The sequence below is a fragment of the Scophthalmus maximus genome, chromosome 14, assembly GCF_022379125.1.
Source record: "Scophthalmus maximus strain ysfricsl-2021 chromosome 14, ASM2237912v1, whole genome shotgun sequence".
Lineage (NCBI taxonomy): Eukaryota > Metazoa > Chordata > Actinopteri > Pleuronectiformes > Scophthalmidae > Scophthalmus > Scophthalmus maximus.
Genome location: NC_061528.1, coordinates 13,564,068 through 13,585,898, shown reverse-complemented (window position 1 = coordinate 13,585,898; position 21,831 = coordinate 13,564,068). Strand labels below are relative to the sequence as shown.

The 21,831-nt window shown below is 45.4% G+C and overlaps 2 protein-coding genes across 8 annotated transcripts; both read left to right on the top strand.

Annotated features, from left to right (window-relative positions):
- Window positions 1-140: 140 nt before the first annotated feature.
- slc12a8 (solute carrier family 12 member 8) lies at window positions 141-16,386 on the top strand. 7 transcript variants are annotated; one of them, XM_035604750.2, is made up of 14 exons: window positions 141-454; window positions 1,290-1,485; window positions 1,604-1,750; window positions 2,276-2,467; window positions 2,583-2,814; window positions 8,607-8,720; window positions 9,050-9,137; window positions 9,604-9,691; window positions 10,485-10,631; window positions 12,704-13,358; window positions 13,464-13,561; window positions 13,669-13,786; window positions 14,479-14,539; window positions 14,781-16,386. In XM_035604750.2, exons 2-14 carry the CDS (start codon window positions 1,324-1,326, stop codon window positions 14,947-14,949), a joined length of 2,271 nt encoding a protein of 756 aa, XP_035460643.2. In that variant the 5' UTR covers window positions 141-454; window positions 1,290-1,323; the 3' UTR covers window positions 14,950-16,386. The 7 variants fall into 7 exon arrangements, 6 of the variants coding, with proteins under 6 accessions (XP_035460643.2, XP_035460647.2, XP_035460650.2 ...); XR_004784424.2 differs by lacking the exon at window positions 141-454 and adding an exon at window positions 14,079-14,367 and having other exon boundaries at window positions 580-1,485; window positions 13,669-13,764; window positions 14,781-14,861; XM_035604755.2 differs by lacking the exon at window positions 141-454 and having other exon boundaries at window positions 644-1,485; window positions 13,669-13,764; window positions 14,781-14,918.
- Window positions 16,387-16,681: 295 nt separating this feature from the next.
- LOC124850986 (uncharacterized protein DDB_G0271670-like) lies at window positions 16,682-21,808 on the top strand. The gene is made up of 3 exons (XM_047337132.1): window positions 16,682-17,249; window positions 21,329-21,604; window positions 21,783-21,808. Exons 1-3 carry the CDS (start codon window positions 16,946-16,948, stop codon window positions 21,806-21,808), a joined length of 606 nt encoding a protein of 201 aa, XP_047193088.1. The 5' UTR covers window positions 16,682-16,945.
- The last annotated feature ends 23 nt before the right edge of the window (window positions 21,809-21,831 follow it).

The window sequence follows — 21,831 nt, the reverse complement described above, 5'->3', positions numbered from 1 at the left end:
TACTTCCTCATCTCATTTAATGCTTAATCACAAATATGGTCAGGGTGCAACACCTCCTCCTCCTCCTCCTCCCTGGCGCGCAGTCTACTCATGGTCTAAAACAATATTTCCACATGTAGAAAAGAAAAGATAAGTATAGTGAGTGGTTACATGCATTGTGCAGCTCTAGTCGTGAGTCAACCTTGTCTGCTGCGCGGCTTTGCCAAAACTAACACAGCTTCCTTGTGCAAAGCAGCGACACCCTGGAAGGTGTCCAACACATCTCTCCACGTTTCCACCGGACACGTTGTGAAGTGCTGGGGGGAGCTGGCGGATCTGATCACACACACACACACACACACACACACACTGACTGACTCCAGTCCGACCACACAGCGGATTAATGGACTGATCCTTTTTTAAAATTTCATTTGTGTTTTTAATCTGCATGGAATGACAAGGGACCAAGTGAGAGGTAAGGGAAGACGTTTGCATTGGGCTGATGGCCACGTCTCGCCAGACGTTATTATTTAAAAGTCTGTCGATTTTAAAATAAACAAATAATAATAATAATAATAATAATAAAAGAAGCTATCTCGTCAAACTTGATTAAAAAAAAAGAAAAAGAAAATTGTTAATACATTGCTCCTCAGTCATCAAATGACCAGGTCACGTGCAGCCTGCGAACGAGCCCCCGTTTCGACTGACGTTTGAACTTTGACCCGTTTCATTTGTTTGCTACTGTAATTAACGCGGTTGTATCCGCAGTAATTCAGTCGCCGTATTGCTAATAGTCGAATTTAAAAGTGTCTCGGAGAGATTCAGAGACCGCGAGGCAGCATGCTGTTGCTTTAGCCACCGGGAAATCCTTAAATTGGCACGTTTGTTAACGGGGTTTGGCTCCGGTGGTGTCGGGAGCTGTGCACCTGCAGAGATACGACTGATAGTTACAATCAGACTTTAGAGAAATAAAAAAAAGGACCAAACGGTTGGTTTAATGGTATGAAATAATTAATATAAGCTGTTGTAAAATGAGTTAAACGTTGCAAATAATGACGTCTATTAATTCACTGGACCGATTTTGTTTGCCTTATTTCAAGGTGCACACCCTGCTGTATCCGGGTGTCCTCACCGGGATGGGCGGAACCAATTTGCTTTTGGTCTCATGACAAACCTCGGCTAACTTCCTCAACGAGGCAAACTTATGTGGCTACTTATTAATGATTTGAGGGTTTTTTAATCTTTAGCATTGTCAGTAATGATTGTTCTTTTCCTCATGTCGTCGATTTAAAACATATGATTCATTTCAGGCCCAGCCAAAGAAGGACGCGTCTGCAGGTCGCCATGGATACGCAACCGTTTGGTCTGAGCCTGGACGCAGGTGACCGGCTGGAGGGGGATGCTGCGGGACTGCTGGAGGGGGATGCTGCGGGACTGCTGGAGGGGGGAGTCACCCAGGACAACACACACACACACGTGCACGATCTCTTTCACGAAGACGCACAGGTGAGATGAGATGAGAGCTCACCATAAGTCCCAGATTAGTGGTGACGGAGGTGAGAATATGAATATGATGGATATGATCATGACTTGCTGCTGTAACGGCGTGTGTTCCCGTGTTCAGGTCTTGCAGCAGTCCAGCCAGCCGTGGTGGAGGATCAAAGTGTTTGTGTGGGAGCCGGTGCTGTTCGGCACCTGGGACGGAGTTTTCACCACCTGCATGATCAATATTTTCGGTGTGGTTTTATTCCTGCGCACTGGCTACCTGGTGGTGCGTTCACACTGTGTTTTACTGTATGTGCTTATCGTCTCCAGTTAGAGACACTGCGGACTGTCACCGTCTTTGTGTCAGAAAGAATCCGTGTAAAGAAGTGCTGCGAAATAAGGGGACACAATAACTAACCTGTAAGATTGGTGTGTTAGAACAAATGGTGAAAACGGATGCTGACGAAGCATGTCCACAGTCGGATTTTTATGGTTCAACATCTACATGACTGACTAAAGTAAAGAAAGTAACAAAAACAAACTTATGCCCATGAACAATTCTATAAAATAGGAGTGACGGGGTCACTAGCTGCAAACATCATTAAGAGCGTGTCACCTCCTCACTTCCCAAACACTGTAACGTTCATGTGTCACCACGCGGCACGGCAACAAAGACTCTGGGATCATAATTGCAACATCTGCTCAGGTTTAACTAGTTTGCCATCTGGGAGACGGGGTTTCTTATCCGGAGTTAGATGCATCCCATCATAAATTTTGAGTATGAGTCCTTTTGTCTTCTGATAACCTCCAGGGGAACACCGGCGTGCTGCTCGGGATGCTCCTGGTGTCCTCGGTGGTGCTGGTTGCTTTGGTGACAGTGATGTCGGGGATCGGAGTGTGTGAGCACTGTGGTATCGGAAGTGGAGGAATCTACTCCATGATCTCCACCGTCCTCGGCGGCAGGGTCGGGGGCACCATGGGCCTCCTTTATGTGTTTGGACAGGTGAGTACTTCCGAGGGCTGTTTTTTTCTTTCGCTGTACAATTAACAGAGCCAAGTCGTTTTCACCAGTATCTTCCCATGTTTCCTTCCTGACTCATGCTGCCTCCGCCCTGCAGTGCGTGGCCGGAGCCATGTACATCACGGGTTTCTCTGAGTCGGTGGCGGAGCTGATGGGTCTGCAGAGCCAGTGGGCCGTGCGTGGCATGTCGGCGGCGGTGCTGCTGGCCCTGCTCGGGATCAACCTGGCCGGGGTCAAGTGGATCGTCCGACTGCAGCTGCTACTGCTGGCTGTCCTGGCCGTGTCGACGCTGGACTTTGTCGTTGGCACTTTCACACACCTTGACCCAGGTAGGGTTTGGGTCCGTGAATATTGACGTGAAGGATAACAGCAGAAGGTAACCGGTGTCGAACAGAACGAGGGGTCATTGGGTCATTTTATTTTCAAGCCAAAATAGTCCTGAAATTGGTGGTAGAATTATAGAGATATTAAAGCCTCTAAAGCGACATTAGGTGACACTAGCTGTTTCCAGTATCTGTCCTAATCTAGGCTGTAGATTCATTTTTATTGTGAAGACGAGAGTGTTATCAATCTTCTTAAATAACAAAGCAAAAAAGTAACTCCTCAAAAGGCTGAACTATTCCTTTTGAGGGGAATGGAATTAGTCTTACTAGCTGTAGTTAGGGACACTACAATAAGCCATGTGATTTAGAAAATGCTGGTACTCAGAAGGATTTCTAGGAAATAGGAACAAGAATATTATGAAAATAAAAAAACTGTTATTGTATCAGAGAATAAAACAATTCAAAATGTGGTTGGGGAGTGCGGGGGGGGGGGGGTGTGTGTGTGTGTGTGTGTGTGTGTGTGTGTGTGTGTGTGTGTGTGTGTGTGTGTGTGTGTGTGTGTGTGTGTGTGTGTGTGTGTGTGTGTGTGTGTGTGTGTGTGTGTGTGTGTGTGTGTGTGTGTGTGTGTAGTTGAACAAAGCTTTGTGAGCACTGTAGATGTTGACTTGTCAAACACGGGTGGGACTAATAAGTTAATTGCTGGGACGCAGTCTTTGTCAATGTCAACGTGTGACAGTTTAGGAAACAGTAACCCAACATGAGAGCTGTGATTCTAACAAGGCTACGAGATTAGTAAAGATTTATTCAAATAGTGAAAAGAGATGAATGGGCACAAGATGCACAGGCAGAAAAGCAGTTGATCCAGAACATGAACAAAATGTATAAGAGGCTCTCGATCTCTCAGTTAGTGTAGCTGAAGAGCTGTGGATCTTCTGTGTGGATAAACTCTGGACAAAGAAATGTGCATTTCTCATTCTAGATGCTTTTTCTAGTTCTTTTTTTTGTTACAAGCTTCCACAGTATTTTGTACCACCATGACAACCACTAAGTGTCTGGACCACTGGATTACACGGTTGAGCCGAAGTGTGAATGTCAGTGACCTGTTGAAACCAGTAGGTGTCGCTGTGGTATCACGTATTTCAGTCAGTGTCAGTCTAGTGTCCTGCTGAGACTATATGTCTATAGTTCACTTCTTTATAAGACTGTGTTTCTATGTTACAGTTTTTTTGCTTCATATTTAACCTACTTGTTGTCATGTTTGTTTTCCCATTTACCTGTTATGTCTCCATTGAGAGCTTTATGTCCCCTCAGGGTCTGAAAACTTGCGTGAAGTCTTGCCTTTTCTACTGGTGATGGGTTTATTCAGATCTCTTTTTTTGTCAGTTTTTATTTTTTGGTGGGGGATTTTTTTTCTGGGGGGGGGGGTAGGGAATGTTGCCTTTTTTTAAGTATCTTGTATTCTTTTGCTGGCTGACAGGAAGTCCTTCCCCACGTTTCCTGTTCTCACTGATTATCGACGTCCTGTCCAGCGGGAAGACAAAAGTGTTCCAAAAGTCAAGCCAGTGTTTTTTGTGAATAACACGTTCAAAATGAAAGAACGCTCGCTGTACTTAACACAATAGTTGTCTGAGAAAAATCACTCAAAGTGCAGTGCACACACGATTAAAACATACAAATACATACATTTAGCTCTCTTACTACTTCGTCCTATATTGGGCAGCGGTTAGTTTGTCCATGATTCTAGCTTTTCTGCAAAAGGTCCCCCTGTGCCTCCTCTACCCTTCCCTATTGCACAGTTGGTAGAGGCAAAGTTTGCAGTCGCTGAAGAGCCACGGGAGACCCAGGCATAATGGCTTCTCCAGGTTTTCCCAATTAAGAGCCGCTGTGTGTGTTGTGGTGACCTCATGGTTGGCAGTGGACCAGCAGGTTGCCTCGCGAGCTGAAACAGCTCAGATTAGCCCGCACTCGCTGCCGCACGCCGAGGCACATCCTGAAGGGTGAAGAGCTACTGTGGGAATTAAGTGCTCACACTTCGATAACGTCTCCCCTGTGACCGCTTGGGCCGGGGTATCACCATGTCAGGCTTCAGATACCATTGTACATCATTACCATAGCCAAGGCACGTCTTGTCTGCCAAGAGGCACGCTATATCAAAACTAAAATGACATACAGGCTTGTCGGGATGCATTTTAATACAAACCTGGACACCGGCTTGTGAATATTTTCTAATTCCAGCTTCTCAAACTTTGCCTGTTTTTATATACAGTAATTGTAAACTGAATATCATCAAATAAAATGTCACCATGGATATTGGGAAGCTGATGATTGCTTTTTTTTCCCTCCGCTATTTTTGACATTTTTTAAGACCAAATAAAAATCAAAGAGATAAACGATCAAGAAAATAGTTAAATCTGTCATTAATCCATGCCAAAAAATATCATTAGTTGTAGTCCCGGTCTAATAATCTATTTATTGTAAATCTTAAAATGCCGGGTTTTATTAATATTTTTATTTTTATTTGCACTCTTACAGCATACTAAGTTTCATGCTCTGTGATCCTGATGCCGTTTCAGTGGCTTTTTTTATTCTAAAGATGTAGGGACATCATTATGTACGTATATGAACTCTCACTTGTAGACTGACCTGGCTTCCTCATTTCCCCAGCCATAAGGATCTGCTAAGTGACTTATAATGACAAGTCCATCCTGTAGAACTGTGACAGGTGGTGTTAAGAAAACAATGCGTGACTGATATGTAGCTGAACAGCTCAGAATTGTGCTTCATCATTCCAGGTGGGAATTGGGAGATGTCATTTCCAAATTGCAGAGTTATTTAGTCTGCTCAGCAACACTGCCGGCGATTTATCCCTGCAACCAAACAATTCCAACTCCGCGCCGCTCTGATTGTGGTGCTTAGCTGAAATCCAATCTGACACACATTACCCTGTCCCCCCCGTAGTTGGAGCCTATTCCCCACAGAACAGGAAGCCATAATGTTCTCCTTGGGTCTGGGGTTGAGGGTGTTAACCAGACTCACCCACATTTTTGGAAAATGACAAAAGAGAGAAGGCCGGAACTGAGATCTGAGGCCGGCTGCTACTCCAGAGACTGCCACAGTTTCCTCTGTGATCCCGCTGTAACATATAGTTCTCAATCGTCCCAGTGGGACGTGCCCCACCTCTGTAACATCCCAGCTTGCCCCGTTCCCCCTGCACAGCGGTTTACGCTGATTACTGTCGGAGAATTAGAGGTCAGTCAGTCAGTCAGTCAGTCGGTCAGGGAGAGAGGCCTCAGATGCTCATGTAATCTGACTACACATTCCAGCCTGTATCAGAGGAATGCCGAGCTCCGAAAAAGGAGCCCCACTCCACACTTGCTGTTCGATATATACATACTGAAATGTGAGTGCCCTCACCCTCACCACGGTTGTCTTAAAACCTATAGAGCAAAGTGATTTTCGAAGACTAGATCATGATCCTCTCACACCACATTTCACTCTATGATGTAAATGTTAAAGACAATCATCTCTCTGTGGGCATATACGCTACTGTACATCGGAACAGCGGGGCTACGAGCTGTTTCACAGGTATCACGCTCACCATCTTATTTTAGCATGTTAGCATGCTTGCATTATTTAATTATCTACCAGACCATAGACCGTATAAAGATGGACGACGTCATGGCAGCTTCCCAACAGTGCAGCCAAGTTATTTAGATTTAGCACAGGCTATAAACCCCGCCTCCTCCATGTCAGTGGACGGGACATGGACCAAAATAAAAAGTCAAAGTGCCGTCAAATACATTTTTATCAAAGATGGCTTGTGTAATTTTACGTACGTCTTGTCACACCGGTTTTCTGGTAAGTTTGTTTTTTAATCAGGTTAGTTATTTGGTGACAGGATGAAACATCATGATTGACAACTGATACTTCCCAGGGATTGGTTGAGAGCGTGTACCGACAGGACCTTGAAACCGCGGCACTACTGAGCAGACTCTGGCTCAAAACGACCAGTAAAGGGCAAGATGCAAGGTGCAAGATAGCTTAATTTGTGTACAACAGGAGGAAGTGGAGACGTGTCGTCCATCTTCATATGCAGTCTATATGTACCATTCCCCACAAAGGAGCTTGGTAAGTGGGGTGTGAGTTCCCACATAAAATGGAAAATTTGTGCAAAACTTTAGCTTGAAAGACATTTTTGTTTGTAGCTTTGTCCACGGCTCTACAGATCAGATGCTGAAACACTGACAGTATTTTTCTAAACACTGAATTTGTGTTCATAGAAACAAATGTTTCCCTTTTAAATATGTGAACGCCCTCATCTGAATGCTCAGAGAGCGTGTGACATTGTGGGGTGTTGGAGTATGATGTTGTAATAAGGGTGGAGAGCCCGCTGGTGCAGACACGGACACTGACTGCCCTGGATTTGTTCGATTCTGATTGTTTGCACAGAGGGCGGCCTCAGCGGGCCCCAGAGTCAACTAGAGTTTGGGCTCCTAGTCCCGTTTCATGTCAGCTTTTGTAACCCCCTTACATTTCTAACCCGGAAAACATGTGCACTCGGAATAACTAGTACAACCAACCCTTTTGGTTTTGGCTTTTGTCTAAAACGAAATGAAAAGAATGTGCGTGTTCACTCTCTCTGTCTCCCTCTCTCGCTCACTCTCATTCTTTCTCTCAAACTTGGAAGCTGTTGAGCTTCTGAAAAGGGCGGCGACTTCCTTTTGGATAAACATGTCATTAATCTGACAGAACACATTCTTTCCCATCGCAAGATAACCAAGGGGGAAATGTCCAGGGTTTGTAACACAGACGGGCCCTTCAGACCGCAAAAGGTTTAAATGGCCCCCATCAGTGCAGAACAATCTCCCTCACACAAGCCAACAAACTGACCTACACTCAACAAACGGCTCCTCTTGTCTTTCACAGTGCATATGTTTAAAGTGTATTGTTACCTCGTGTTGGCATGTGTTTGATTGAAGTTCAAATTCAGGAAATGAGATCCTACTGGTGATGCTGTAATGGATGAATAACTCCAATGGCACGAAGACGGTGTGCATTTTACAACTTGTTTGTCATTGCTTGGTTTGTTTATGCTGTAAATGGTTCGATCTGTTCCTTTGTGTCACTGTGAAGTGTGTACATTATAAATGAGAATTTTGTTTCAGCCTCTAGCTTCTTTCAGTGACTTACTGAAATTTTGTTTCGTCGCAAAAAAAGGAAAAGAAAAAGGTCTCTGACTGTGCAGATGTGATGGAACATTTTCCAAACGTATATAGTGTCTGGTAGTTTAAGTCTTTCTGGGGGAAAATCCCCCGGTGCAGACGCGATGTTGTTCACATTTCCAGTTGCTCTCGACTTCTCCTGGAAGTGCAGAAGTGCAAAAAAAAAACGACTATTAAGCATCCAGGACTGAAGATGATGACTAAATACAGAGAAAATGAAAACACGACCACAGCAGTAAGCAGCTGATAACATGACATCATGCTGTAGCTGCAGGGAGAAATAGAGAAACCAGACTGTAGTCTAGCACTCGAGTCACTGGGGAAAAGTGCTGATATATAAATTTCAGATTCATTATCACATTAGAAGCTATTTAAGCATGTGAATGTTGTCCTCTAAGACTGAATATGAATAATATGTTATTCTTTCTATAATTTTTACCATTAAATATAATGTGAAGCAAACTATTTTTTTTATATATATATATTTATGTCTGCAGTTGACAGATTTATACTTGCCTTGTCCTGACACAAGGTTCAGTGCTGATTTGCTTCATGTGCTGCTCCCTCCTCTTTCAGATCATGGTTTCGTTGGTTATTCAGCAGAGCTGCTCAGCAGCAACGCAAAGCCAGATTACACCCCGGGAGAAAGCTTCTTCACGGTATTTGGCGTCTTCTTCCCTGCTGCTACAGGTAATGAGACCCCCACCGTCTCCTTTTATGTCATACTGTCAAAATTCAATAGCCCGTGTTGTTGGCACGATTATTGCAGCTACATTTGGAGTATAAAAAAATCATTTAGTATTTTACAGTATGTTGTATACATTTCTGTACGTGTGTGTGTGTGTGTGTGTGTGTGTGTGTGTGTCTGTGTGTACGTCTGTACGTGTGTGTGTGTGTGTGTGTGTGTGTGTGTGTGTGTGTGTGTGTGTGTGTGTGTGTGTGTGTGTGTGTGTGTGTGTGTGTGTGTGTGTGTGTGTGTGTGTGTGTGTGTGTGTGTGTGTGTGTGTGTGTGTGTGTAGGGGTAATGGCAGGCTTCAATATGAGCTCGGATCTTCAGCGGCCTGAACACAACATCCCTGTGGGAACGCTGGCAGCTGTCTTCACCTCGTATGACAACAGCCCAAACACGCCCCCAGACACACGTACACAAATATAATGTTAGAAAAACAAAAACACCACAGGGGAACACTACTCAATGAAGTATGCAAGACTACAGGTGCACAGTGTGACCCAAGTACAGTGAAAGTAGTTACACAAAAAGAATCGAAAACTAGAAAGGTACCGATTATCACCGATTTCTTTTGTCTGTTTCTGTCAAGATATGAACCATCCAAAAAGGGACTTTCCAGATGTTTAGATTTCATTTATATCACGTATTGTGCTCTCAGATAACTTGGTATCTCATCAAAAGGGCAACCTTTTCAATTTTCACTGGAGAGAATAAAAAAGTCCCACTTTCCCAGCACGCCTCTATCAGTCACTTGTGGAGGTGTGACGACACAATTTTCCTATTAATAGTGGGAAAGGAGCAGTTGTTAATAGTTCTGCATGGTGTACTGTTGGTGACCCACAGGTGGTTCCTGTATCTGGTCTTTGCCTTCCTCCTGGGGGCCATCTGCACCAGAGAAGCTCTGCGCTATGACTTCTTGATAGCAGAAAAGGTGAACTCCTCTTTTTTGTTTCCATCCTTTCCTGTGAGAGAGTGCTTCAGGTCCTAAACCAGATATGAATCAGAGATCGTTTTTGTGTGATTGAACTTAAAGGGGCAGTGAGCAATTTTTGAGAGAGCTTGTTTCTGTCTTAGATGTTGTTGTGTTATTTCCGCAAACCAGCGATCTCGGGTATTAGAGTCCGACCCGCTAACCACTAGGCCAACACCACGGAGTTGCGGCGCCGCCCACTAGCACGTCTCTTAAGGTGTTGCCGAGTGATTTTTACAAAATGCACTTGTAGTGTTTCGCGTTGCCGTCCGCACAATTTTTTCTGTTTTCGATTTACAGAGCCTGGCGGATTTTTTTCGGCGCACACACAAAAGTGACAGCTAAGGGACGTTGAGAAAATATTCGCAGATTTTTACAAAATGTGTATTGCTTTAGAATCGCTTACTGCCCCTTTAACAGCCTACCTCAGTCGATGGTTCTTCTAAAGACTGACACGAGAGCTTCAGTTCCAGGTGACTGAACAGACTTCTCACCATATGGAGTCAGTGTAGAATTACTGCAAAAATCTACTACTGATACTAACCCATTACACTCACCCGCAAATTAAAACATAATATTTTGCTTAAGCCAATCACCGAATCCCTTTAAGTCTTTGACTTCTCCATCAGTGGTCAGCTCTCATTGTTTTCATAAGGAGCTGGCTGCAGCGGAACTGAACTGGGTGTAGCTGTTGTGCGCTCTCAACCCCACCCCATCCTCTTCCACCCTCTGTTTGTTTTCCCTCTTCCTCCAGGTCTCCTTGGTGGGTTTCCTCTTTCTGCTGGGCCTCTACATCTCCTCCCTGGCTTCCTGCATGGGCGGCCTGTACGGAGCACCCAGGATCCTCCAGTGCATCGCCCAAGAGAGGGTCATCCCAGCTCTGGCGTGTCTGGGAAAAGGGGTGGGTGGACAGACGGATGGATGGATGAGTCACCATGGAGTCATTATGTTGTAAAGGCAGATTGTTTCGTGAGTTTGTGTGCTTTTGCAAGAGTGAGTGCACAGTAATCACTTGCGCTTAAGCCAGTTTAAATTTAAAATCATAATTTTAGACATTTCACCGCCTCCCCCTGCTCCTGTGTGCACATCAACGCTCTTATCGCCGAGAGTGACAATTACCAAGGGATAAGTACATTTCATGTAAGAAAATACTTTTTTTCCCCTGATCATTAGTGTCAGTTAAACTTATGGATGTTATCCTTGTGACATTACCCCACCTGATCTCAACTAATTGAGTTTCAGCTTCTCTCAGATGTTCAAGAGTCTTTTGCACAAAGCTTGTTTACATTTGAAATGTGTGCAGGCTAAAAAACACAACAATTAAAAGTATGTGAGTAAAAATACTCTACTTATATATATGTATCAAGTTAATCCATTAACCGTCAAATGATATATTCCTCCACTCTAGAGAGGAGCTACTGATAACACATTACATAACACATTAATTGAGCTGGACATAAAAAGGGCATGTATGGTTTTGTCTGGCTCAGAAAAAAGACAACATCCAACTGCAACTACATTGCACATTGACTGAATTATTAGCTAAATTGTAATAACATAAGATATTATTAGTCATAGTAATATTAGCAGCAGTAACTGGCGTTTTTGTAACCTAAAAAGTGTGTCTAGGCTTATTGTATAGGGTGGTGCGATGGCTGGACTCAACAGGACGCAGGGACACGACTCCTTAGTCACAACGTGTGGACTCCATTCCACGGAAGTGAGCGGACTGTCTGCGTTACAGCGAGAGAGTTACGACTCACCGCTGCTACGCACACATTGTCACGTTGGCGGCCTGACCCCGTCCACCCCAGTTTTCCTCAGACCTCCCTGGATGGCAGCAGCGGCAGCGCCTGACCTCTCTCAGCGGGCTGGAATGAGGACCCAGACATCTTGGACCAAATCAAAGCATCAGAACAAACGCAGGAAGGGCGTCGGGCCGGGGCCTGCTCCGCTGTGTGCTCTGGAGGGCCGCCAGGCACACTGCAGGGCTCCTTAAACGGTTCGATAGGACCTGGGAAGTGAAGGCAGACCGCGTGTTAAAACAATGTTTGCATTTTTGATGGAGGAATTATTGTTTGGGAATTGTTTCTGTCCTCTCGTTGGAACTGGTGTTTCACCTATGAACAGTCTATTATATAACCATGTATGATTTTCAGCTCATGGAATTCAGTTAGTTCAAATCTATTCAATTCATCTCTGTGGAAGGTGCGCTGGACGTTAAACCCTCCTGAAGTCAAGCCACATATTATTTTTCTCTTTATTGTGGAGAAGGTGCGTGTGAAATTTAATAAAATGTAATGAGGGCAGACACGTCTCATGGAGAAATGAATTGGGACTGACTTTTGCATGGGCCTTGCAGATATCCAGTGTCAGATTAGCATGTGTGAGTAATGACCTGACCGTGGCTCCTGACCAACCCAAGCCCAGATGTGGTCAGGAGAAGAATTTGTGCCGTTGTTTATTTAGTTGAAGTTAACACGAGGATTGGGATATAATGATCCTATTTGTATTTTGATAATCGTTTATAATTACATATAAGCCCCAAGACATGAATTCACTAACTCACATGAGCCCCAAGTTAATAAGATGTAGTATATCTATAGTATATCTGAATATGTGATAAAAGGTCAATTATACCCATGAGTGATTGTCCCGTTGCTAATGATCTAGCAAATAGTCTCCAGAAGCACGCAACTTAATGCAGGTTTGATTTTATTTACCTCAAATTTAACTTTTAAGTTCCATCAGTCACTTCCTGTGTTGGGGGCGTTTCTCTCCAGAGCTCACACGCCAAACAGTTTTAATTGGGTAAAAGAACTGAAGTTGTGAATTTGCACAGTCTTAGTCAGGAGGAATGGGACATTCTTCTTGTTTGCAATTTTAAACTGTTTAACACGGGCTGTAATTTCAGATAGAATTTCCTGTTTGGTGCAGCTGACACTAACCAGGCTGTGGTTCTCTCTCTCCCAGAAAGGCCCGAACAAGACCCCGGTGGCTGCCATCTGTCTGACCAGCCTGCTGACCATGGCCTTCATTTTCATTGGCCAGGTCAATGTCCTTGCGCCCATCGTCACCATCAACTTCATGCTCACCTACAGCTTCATCGACTACTCCTACTTCAGCGTGGCCATGACCTTTCAGCTGCAGAGCAAAGAGAAGAGGGATGTCCTCACCCTGGCCGGAGGAAACCGACGCAGGTCCACCAGGCAGAGCTCCAGGCCGCTCATTGAAGCCCCTCTCCCCAACTATGGGAGTGGAGGCGAGAGTTCCCAGAGCAAAGGCACGTTGTCGGAGTTCACCAAGGACATGGATCAGATTTTTCCGCCAAATGTTGATGCGGGGGCCGAGAGGGCCTCCTGTGTGCGCGCGCTGAGCAGCCGAGGCAAGAGCAGGAAGGCCACTGCCAAGCAGAAGCTGCTGGACAGCTTCGGTTTGGACCTGAACAGCAATATGTTCTCGGAGGAGAATGGCGAGGAGATGAGCTCAGCTCCGCCGTGCGAGGAAGCCAAGGTGCAGCCCGGAAGCGGTGAGCTCGGCGCTGGGGACGAGCCACGGGTCAAAACCCGTGCAAAATTGTTCCATGTGGAAGAGGATTCGTCTGCTGAGCCTCGCAGTCACGGCACAGGTGATGCGCTTTGCCCACGACACGAGAGAGAAGTACAGAAGAGCCCGCAGAGGTGAGTTGTACCTGTTTTTTTAATGAAACTGACATTTTATGAAATTCTTCCAGGTGATGAAAGTAAAGCAGATCACCAGAGCTTTGAAATCAAACCCATGCAGGATTCGTTCTATGCAAACTTCTGCAACCACTGGATTGCTCTTATCGGGGTAGGTCACACACGACATGCTGTACATGCTTCTTTTTTGTTCTCATGGAATATTTACAGACAAAAAAAGTAATTGAAGGGCCGAATATATCATTTGTTTTCTTTTAGGCATTGAGCTCTTTACTGATCATGTTTGTTATCCAGTGGGTCTATGCCCTTGCAAACATTGTCATGGCACTGCTGCTCTTCTTCTACATCGGGAAAGTGAGTCCTGGACTTCACACAGGTGAAGGCCTTTCTTCATTTTCAGTGATCAGTTAACCCAAATAAACCAGGATCAATACTGAGTTCCGGACGCTAGGATTTGTCTTTTGATGCTGGTTTAAAAAGCTCTTTGCGTTGTGTGGGCCAGCTTTTTCTATCGAAATGAGAAAGAGGGACAAGGATTCATTACAATTGTAGTTCAGATAAGAAAAGTAATTTACATGATACTTGCACACACAAACTGTAGGTCCTATAGCTGTAGGTGTACAGTATTATTAGACAACTCATGTGTATTTTTACATTTGAAACTGTAGATTTGGTGTGCGTGCTCGGCGGTTATTTGCCCCCCGGAGCGTAATCGGACACATTGCTGGGAGTTTCACTCGCCGTGTCTTTGCCTGGAAGCTTGGCAGCTGTTGTGGCTTAGGATTTTGAGAAAAGCTGGATGGGACACCGCGCCTCTGCATCTCAACTCACCACGTTGTGCCAAGAGCTGCGAGTGTTAAACACTTGTTGCACAGGTGGTCGATGAGATATTCTGTCACTCTCTGTGCTATGGAACAGCTCCTCTCTGAGATTGACACAATAAGAAAGGCTTCCAGTGTAAATTTAAACTTATTGTTATAAATATTACTGTACATTTGTTTTCTGCGGCGAGTATTTAAATACATTTTAGTATTTTGTTAATTCTAAGAGATTGTGATGCATTTGCAGGTATCGCAGCTCGATTCAGCTTTTTCACATGGCTCAAAACGACGCTGAACAGCATTTGCAGGTATTGTGAAGTTATGTTACATAATCGTCATTAAGGAATCGGTTAATAAGAGTCGTGAGTGAGAGATAAATGAGAGATTTAAAAACGTCTGTAATTTTTCCATTTTCTTTGGGTTCTTGTATTCAAACATTAGATAAGAAATTTTGCCTGTAGTATTTTTCGCAATAATAAAGCAATTACCCATAACGCACTACAACCCAAACCCTACTGTATCTCTCCATACTGCTTCCCTCTCTTTCAGGGGGACAGGACCTCCCCGGGATGAGGTCGTGGTGACACCCTCTCTGACCGGGGTCGGACTGAGAACCAGGCAGCTGACGGAGGAAAATGCCGACTTTGCCTCGCGTCACCGCTATCACCAATCCTCGTTCATCAGGCCTGACAAGATGGTGCAACCACCGCTGCACTGACTGAATCGAACGCTCCCTCTGTTACATGTCATCTAGCCGACGGCCTGAAACCCTTCTGCCTCAAAGCGTGTCTCACGTCGCCCTCTGGGCCACTGTGCTCCAACTGTGACATTCGGCGGCTCCACTCATTCCCTGGAGATGGTTGGAGGAAATGTTTTTTCGAGCGTAGCAATAAGTGTTTGGGTGTTGGGACTGAATGTAGCTGGAGTTCGTAGGTTTTTTTCTTCTTCTATAAAACTAAACTGAAAAAGTTAAAGTCATTTATTGTGTTCTTTTAAACTTCATGTCTTTAACTTTGACTGAAAACGTTCACTATCCCAGACAACTCTCGCAGGGTTTTCTACTGGTCACTGCTGGGTCACTCCCAAGTGGTGCAGCCACCACGCTGCTGATGTGGCATGAATATCCTGTGTACATGTGACACAACGGTTTAATATGAACCGTATATTTTTTTAATGCTGAAACACGTTGCCAAATATGAATTCCTCAAACCAAGAAGTGTTGTCATAAGACAGTGACAAAGCATTTAAAACACTGTGGTGGTTTCCGAGTGGATCAAACATTGAAGTTTTCTCCTTTTTGATTTGGACCTGTATCATCTTGTTGAGTATAGCCCTTGTTGAAAAAAAAAAAATATTAGATTGTGATTCAAGCATCAAATTAGTTGACATGAATTGGAGACAGTATTTCATACATTCCTTGTAATGCATGTTGTGGTCATGTTGTGTCGGTGGACTGTGTTTGTTACATGTTCTTGCACAAAGCTTCACCAAGCTGCGGAAACCACTTCCTCTCAGCGTTTAGTTCCTTTTCAACTCGACATAACTCCAAGTGGTTTGGGCATCAGATACCGTAGTTCTCAGCCTTGGAGCTCATTGACTCGTCTCTCTGCAGCTTCTTCTCACAACCACCCTCACCGTTTCTCATCGAGACCAACGTGTCAGTGAAACTGATTTATGAAGTTCAGTTCAGGTGCGATGGGCCTGGAACGTCAGTTGTGTTAATGAAATACACGTGCGGGCCAGGACTGAACAACATGCACTGTAAGTCATCTTGTCAGCCTGTAAAACACGTGTCACTCATGTCCTCCATAAATTTCACCTTATGGCACTCGTGATTTTTCCAGATTTTCAGCCAGAGATCACAAGTGTGCGTCCAGTAACTCAGCGTGGCTCCAGCTAACACCTGGATTCAGTAACTGACACGTGGGAAGCGTTTCTAGTGGGATGTGTTGGGAGGTGTTAATATCAACAGGATTCTTTGTTTATTTGCGTTAATCATTCTAATGACCTGCTTCCTCAATCCAACCATTTGTCCCCAGCCTGGGGGGGATTTCCTGTGCTTTAATTTTTGTTTCTTCATTGCATAAAGCAGGACTATGAAACCCATATCCCAGATACTGGCCGATACTTTAACCTTTTTCCCCCCCAAGGGATATAAGGACTCAAAAGCTCCTTGTCAACTCCCTCAGCGAATAAACACATCAGGCCATAACTTCTGTCATAGGATGTGTGATAATTATGAGTCAAGTTGTCATTTTGTCAGACCCAGGACCACTGTTATTTTATTAACAAGAATCTGGACAGATATATTTTATAATACTGCAGGTTGTTTTATTGATGATAAAGGCGAGACTTCCGACAACACCTGAAGGCAGCAAAGGAAGCTGCTTCTTGTTGAATAACGGGACTGCGGTGTGTGTGTGTGTGTGTGTGTGTGTGTGTGGAGGAGGAGGAGGAGGAGGGGGGGGGAGGAGGAGCCCGCGCTCCTCCGCCGTGATAACAGGCTGCAGAGCTGGGCTCTGTTATCTTCCGTTCCCCGCCGTCCGAGCAGCGGTCCCTCGCCCCCGGACCTCCGCCGGGATTTAATTTTGAAATTCTCCGCAAACTTCACCGGGAGGCTGCCGCGCTCCTCCCATGGTGGCCCCGGGAGACTCCCGCGGCACTCACTCGACTCGACGGCAACTATCGGCGGCCGCGCTGCGGCGCTGAACACCATGGAAGCGTGGACCCCGAGGCACGTCCCCGGCCCGTCCCGGTCCGCCCTGCCGCCGCCGCCGCTGCTGCTGCTGCTGCTGCTGGTGGCGCTGCCGCGGCCCCTGGGCGCCGGGGCCCCCGGCGACAGCAACAACAGCTCGGACGCCGGACTTCACCACTCCACCGCCGGAGCCGAGCTCCTCGTCCCTGCGGAGAGCAACGCCACATCCAGCTCCTCATCCAGCGAGAGTCTGTCCCCATCGCAGAGGAACGTCCTGCTCACGCACGCCGCGGAGACGCACACGGCCCCCGGGAGAAACTTCGGTAAGATGCCCGGGGCCCGGGGCCCGCGGGGGCCGCCGCACGTGTTGGTCCACGGCGCCGCCGTGCGTAATGCTCCAACGAGAAAGAGTTCCCCTCTCGTAGTAAAGGCTTCATGCACATGTGAACTCTCACCGCGTTACGATGAGCTGCAGCCATTGGATTTAACCCAAAAGAAGTTATAAAGTGACATATGCAGAGTTAACGTCCCCTGATGCCTCGTGTTAAGGACAACTTGAATAACTAGACATATTGGGGGGGGGGAGGGAGGCTGCATGTCAATATGAATCCAGCTGATGGGCACAGTGCCATGGAACAAGTGCATCTCTGCCTCATCAGAGGGATGTGACTATCTATTCATTTCCACTTTGTCAATTGATCGATACATTTCTTGGTGGAACCTGTGACCTTTTGTCATTTCTGCTCTAAAATTCATTATTATTTCCAGTGAGAGCCCCCCCCCCCCCCCTGAAAAGTCTAATTTTAAAAAATGCCAGGAAGAAGTCATTTAAGGTCACTTTGCTTATACACCTTATTCCTCATTCCTGTATAAGAGATTGTGGATGAAACCTTGTGAAACCTAACCCTAACCCCCCCCAACCAGTAAACCTAGGGGAAACACTGATTTCCGTCCTAAATTTGATAATTTTGTTTGTGTTTCAGCTTTTATTTGAGAGTTAAAAGGTCATTTTAAAGCTCATACTGTAAGTTCACGTGTGTGTTTCTGATGGAGAGGAGGGTAAACCCGTCTGTGAAAGTAAGAAGAAGTAAAACTTCCACATTGGCGGTTAATACGTTGGAATTTGAACGAATGGGGTTCACCAACTTCATTTTTAAATGAAGCAACTCGTGGCTCCATCATTCCATCCTGTATCATTCTCTAGATCTTAACTTACACAATTTGCTCGTTTCCTGTTTCGAGCTGAAGTGCCGCTGTGTTGCCGCAGAGTCTTGGCGTTTGATCAGCGGCTCACGTAGATGTTGATAAGGTGTTCAAAGCGCCTGCACCCATTGGTTAAACCTCTGCCTTTCCAGCAACTGCAATGCTTCGTGCATCCATCTCACTGCGTGTGCAGCATGCGGAGAGAGTAGAGTTCAGCAGAGTCCACCAATGAGCTCACAATCTTCCGACCCTCAACAAGACACGGAGACATGTTCGAGCTGATAAATATGTTTGCTCATACTAAAATAGCTGTGCATTTGGGGCCTGAAGATGAGGGAAGCCACAAATTAACCATACGCACTTTTTTCTCCGGAGCTGTAAATGGAATTTCAGGCCCTGTTAGTTCCCTGTCCAATATTATGCCCAGTATCAAACTTTTTACAGGAATATCTTTGTAATTTAATGTAGAAGCCAAATCCACATACATTCAGGAGAACGCGTCTCCAAACCTTCCTGCACCTCTACACCCGTAGAGGAATCATTGAGTTTAATTGATTACTGTCTGTATCTTTTAGGGGGAGTCGTCGTTGTCATGTGGTCGAAGATTTTGTGCCTTAAATAGCCCAAGATATTAGGTTTTTGTGGGATTTTTCAATATAACTGAACGTCTGTGGAGATTCTCATTCATCCAGGTCATAATTATCCACGAGGAGTTTTGAATCAGGGGCAACTGGACTTGTTCAGTTGTCCTGTCTAGTCCAGTTGCTCCCGATTCAACACCCTCATGAAGGATCACATTCTCCTCTTGTTATTACTGGTGCTACTACTGTAATTGCCAGTTGGCCATCATACAGTTTACCAACTGGCTATAAAATACTATGAGCCTGTTGAAATGGCAAAAAAGAACATTGTGAGGAAAAGTAACTAAAGATGCTGCTTAAGGTGCGGCTGAGAAATGAATCACTTGATTCACCTAATGTTAACCCCAGTTCACCTTCCCTTCCCTGCCCTGATCCAATAATTCAGCATCGCAGCTTCACAAACTCTAAACCCTCAAACCCGGCTCAGTAAATGGAAAGCCATCTTCAGCTTCAAATCACCCACTTGGCCCTTTGGCAGTAAATATCAAATAATCACTCACTCGATTAATATTCAAGCCGGAGCGTTTCTGAAATATAACAGATGTGAAAAAAGAAAAAAAAAAAGAAAAAACCACAGCACAGTGACAACTGCGTTAAACAGTCGAGAGCCGAGCGATAAACAGCAGAGGATCTGGGAGTGTCCTCCGCTCTCTGCCAACACCACGTTCCAGTCTGAGTTCTGCTGCCCGGACTGGATCCCGTCAGAGAGAGAGAATGAAATAATGAGAGAGACACATGCGGAGGAAGTGAGAGGGAAAAATGAGAGTGTGGTGGCCCAGCTCTCCCCGTAGACTCCCAGTAGACGGGCTGTTGTGCAGATGAACTCTCCCCTGCGTTGGGTTTAGATGGTGGTCAGCATCCTGACAGCCAACACACACACACACACACACACACACACACACACACACACACACACACAGAAAGAGTGGGTGACCCCGCGGACAGTTGTGAACAATCTAGTTGTGCACCTGATGCTTTAAGATTTTGTCTCCCACCTGATGCTCACTTGTTATATTGACATGTGATTTCACATCTATAACTCAGTAACATCTTTATGTTTCCTGTCTCGTTAATGAGACGTCCTCGTTTGTTATTCATTTGTGTTGTTGCCGTTCAAAGATGTGCACTGTTTGTTAAGTGTTTGCTCTGTTATTCATTTCATGGGACATAAAATGGGACAATTAAACTAACCAACTGGCAAATGAACTAATTAACTAACACAGCCAAGTACCACGGTCCTTGCGTACTTACATCAACGATGGATCATGTGTCTGTTCATAATCTGAAATGGTGGCTTGCTTGTGGTGACAAACCCACGGATCATTACAGATCACCACAGATGTTTGGCACCTTACAGGACATTGTTTTGTTTTTTTGCCACAACTTTTCTGTTGTTCACTCTCAATGTTCTGACTAACCTTCTTTTTTTGGGGGGGGGGCAAAAACTGAGATAGATAAAGTCATCAACTTGCCTGTAAACATAGTGCAGCATTTAAAAAGCCAAATAATTAATTCAGGATCTGATGGAGAGCAAAGCAGAGCTAAAAGGGAGTAAAATATTGGATTTAAGTTAGTCACATGCTCATAAACGTGATGTTGAGTGAAAGTAATGCTTCCCTGTGTCTGCCGGATGTGTAAATAGTCACCGGTACGCAAAAACACTAACCACGATCCACTAACAAAGTGATAGTGTTGTTTTCTTGGGTTGTTTCTCTCCCCCACGTTACACAAATTATAATGAACTTTAAGTCATGAGTTTGTCATATTTAATCCCCTTTGGGCTCCCCACCATCATTTCTCTTATATTGTCAAATGTCAAAAGGAAAAATACCATAAACATATCTAAAAAGCAACAATCTCAACACTGTGCACCGCCTCATTCTTCTTTTTTGATATTTCACTGCTGGTTGTCTGTGGGTCAGTTTCCCTGACAATGAAAACAGACAATGAACACGAGCACACGCCCAGATCCACGGTGACAATTTTCTGCCAGCGCCTTGTGCTCACTCAGCTTTAGGAAGGAAATGGCCGATTCCCAGCAGGGACCGTCGCCGCCATATTTAGGACCTGAAGCCTTTGTTAGAGTAGACGAGCCCGGCTGCCAGTCGTTCTCCACCCAAAACGATTGCCCCCGGCCGGCAGCGAGCTGCAGCACTTCACAGCATCTTCCCTGTTGCTGCAGGCTGAACGGGCCAGACTCAGTCTGCATGGTGAGCACCCTCTGGTGGCCAAGGCATGTGGAAGTGAAGCTGTGGATAGTTGGTACTTAGTAGGAAGAATTAGAATTGGGCTCGAGCATTCACCTATGCGCTGACCGTGACCTTTTTTGCAGAGGACGGCAAGTTAAAACAGAATTCATTGTGTATTGGTCACAACACAACTACCTCATTTAAGACCTAAAAGCTAAATAAAGCGTGAAATCATCATATTTGTTACAGATTCTTCAGGAGTAATACTGTTCAAAAATAGTAGTACCGGGCGACAGAGTTGTTGTGTGTAGTGGCTTATCTGAAGTTAATACATTTTTTGATTGCATGAATTTCTTTCTTTTCCCACAGACACCGAGCAAACACAAACCGCCACAGAAACAAGCAGCAGATCACTAGAGACCAGTCTGTCAACTGAGCCGCTCACCTCCACCCTTGCTGGAGCCACCACTGAGGCCAGCGGTAGAAGCAGCAGTAGCGGCAGCAGCATCACCAGCAGCATCAGCAGCAGCATCACCAGCAGCAGCATCAGCAGCAGTAGTATCAGCAGCAGCAGCAGCAGCGGTAGTAGTATGAGCAGCAGTATCAGCGGCAGCAGCAGCAGCAGTAGTATCAGCAGCAGCAGCGGTAGTAGTTTGAGCAGCGGTAGTAGTTTAAGCAGCAGTAGCAGCAGTATCAGCAGCAGCAGCAGCGGTAGTAGTATGAGCAGCAGTATCAGCAGCGGCAGCAGTAGTATCAGCAGCAGCAGCAGCAGCGGTAGTAGTATGAGCAGCAGTATCAGCAGCGGCAGCGGTAGTATCAGCAGCAGCAGCAGCAGCGGTAGTAGTATGAGCAGCAGTATCAGCAGCAGCAGC

Coding starts and splice junctions, on each gene's coding strand:
- LOC124850986 (XM_047337132.1), top strand. CDS start 16,946: ATGGAAGCGTGGACCCCGAGGCACGTCCCCGGCCCGTCCCGGTCCGCC. Junction 17,250..21,328: donor GGCCCCCGGGAGAAACTTCG/GTAAGATGCCCG, acceptor CTTTTCCCACAG/ACACCGAGCAAACACAAACC. Junction 21,605..21,782: donor TAGTATCAGCAGCAGCAGCG/GTAGTAGTTTGA, acceptor TAGTATCAGCAG/CAGCAGCAGCAGCGGTAGTA.
- slc12a8 (XM_035604748.2), top strand. CDS start 1,276: ATGATTCATTTCAGGCCCAGCCAAAGAAGGACGCGTCTGCAGGTCGCC. Junction 1,751..2,275: donor TGCGCACTGGCTACCTGGTG/GTGCGTTCACAC, acceptor GATAACCTCCAG/GGGAACACCGGCGTGCTGCT. Junction 13,359..13,463: donor GCCTCGCAGTCACGGCACAG/GTGATGCGCTTT, acceptor AAATTCTTCCAG/GTGATGAAAGTAAAGCAGAT.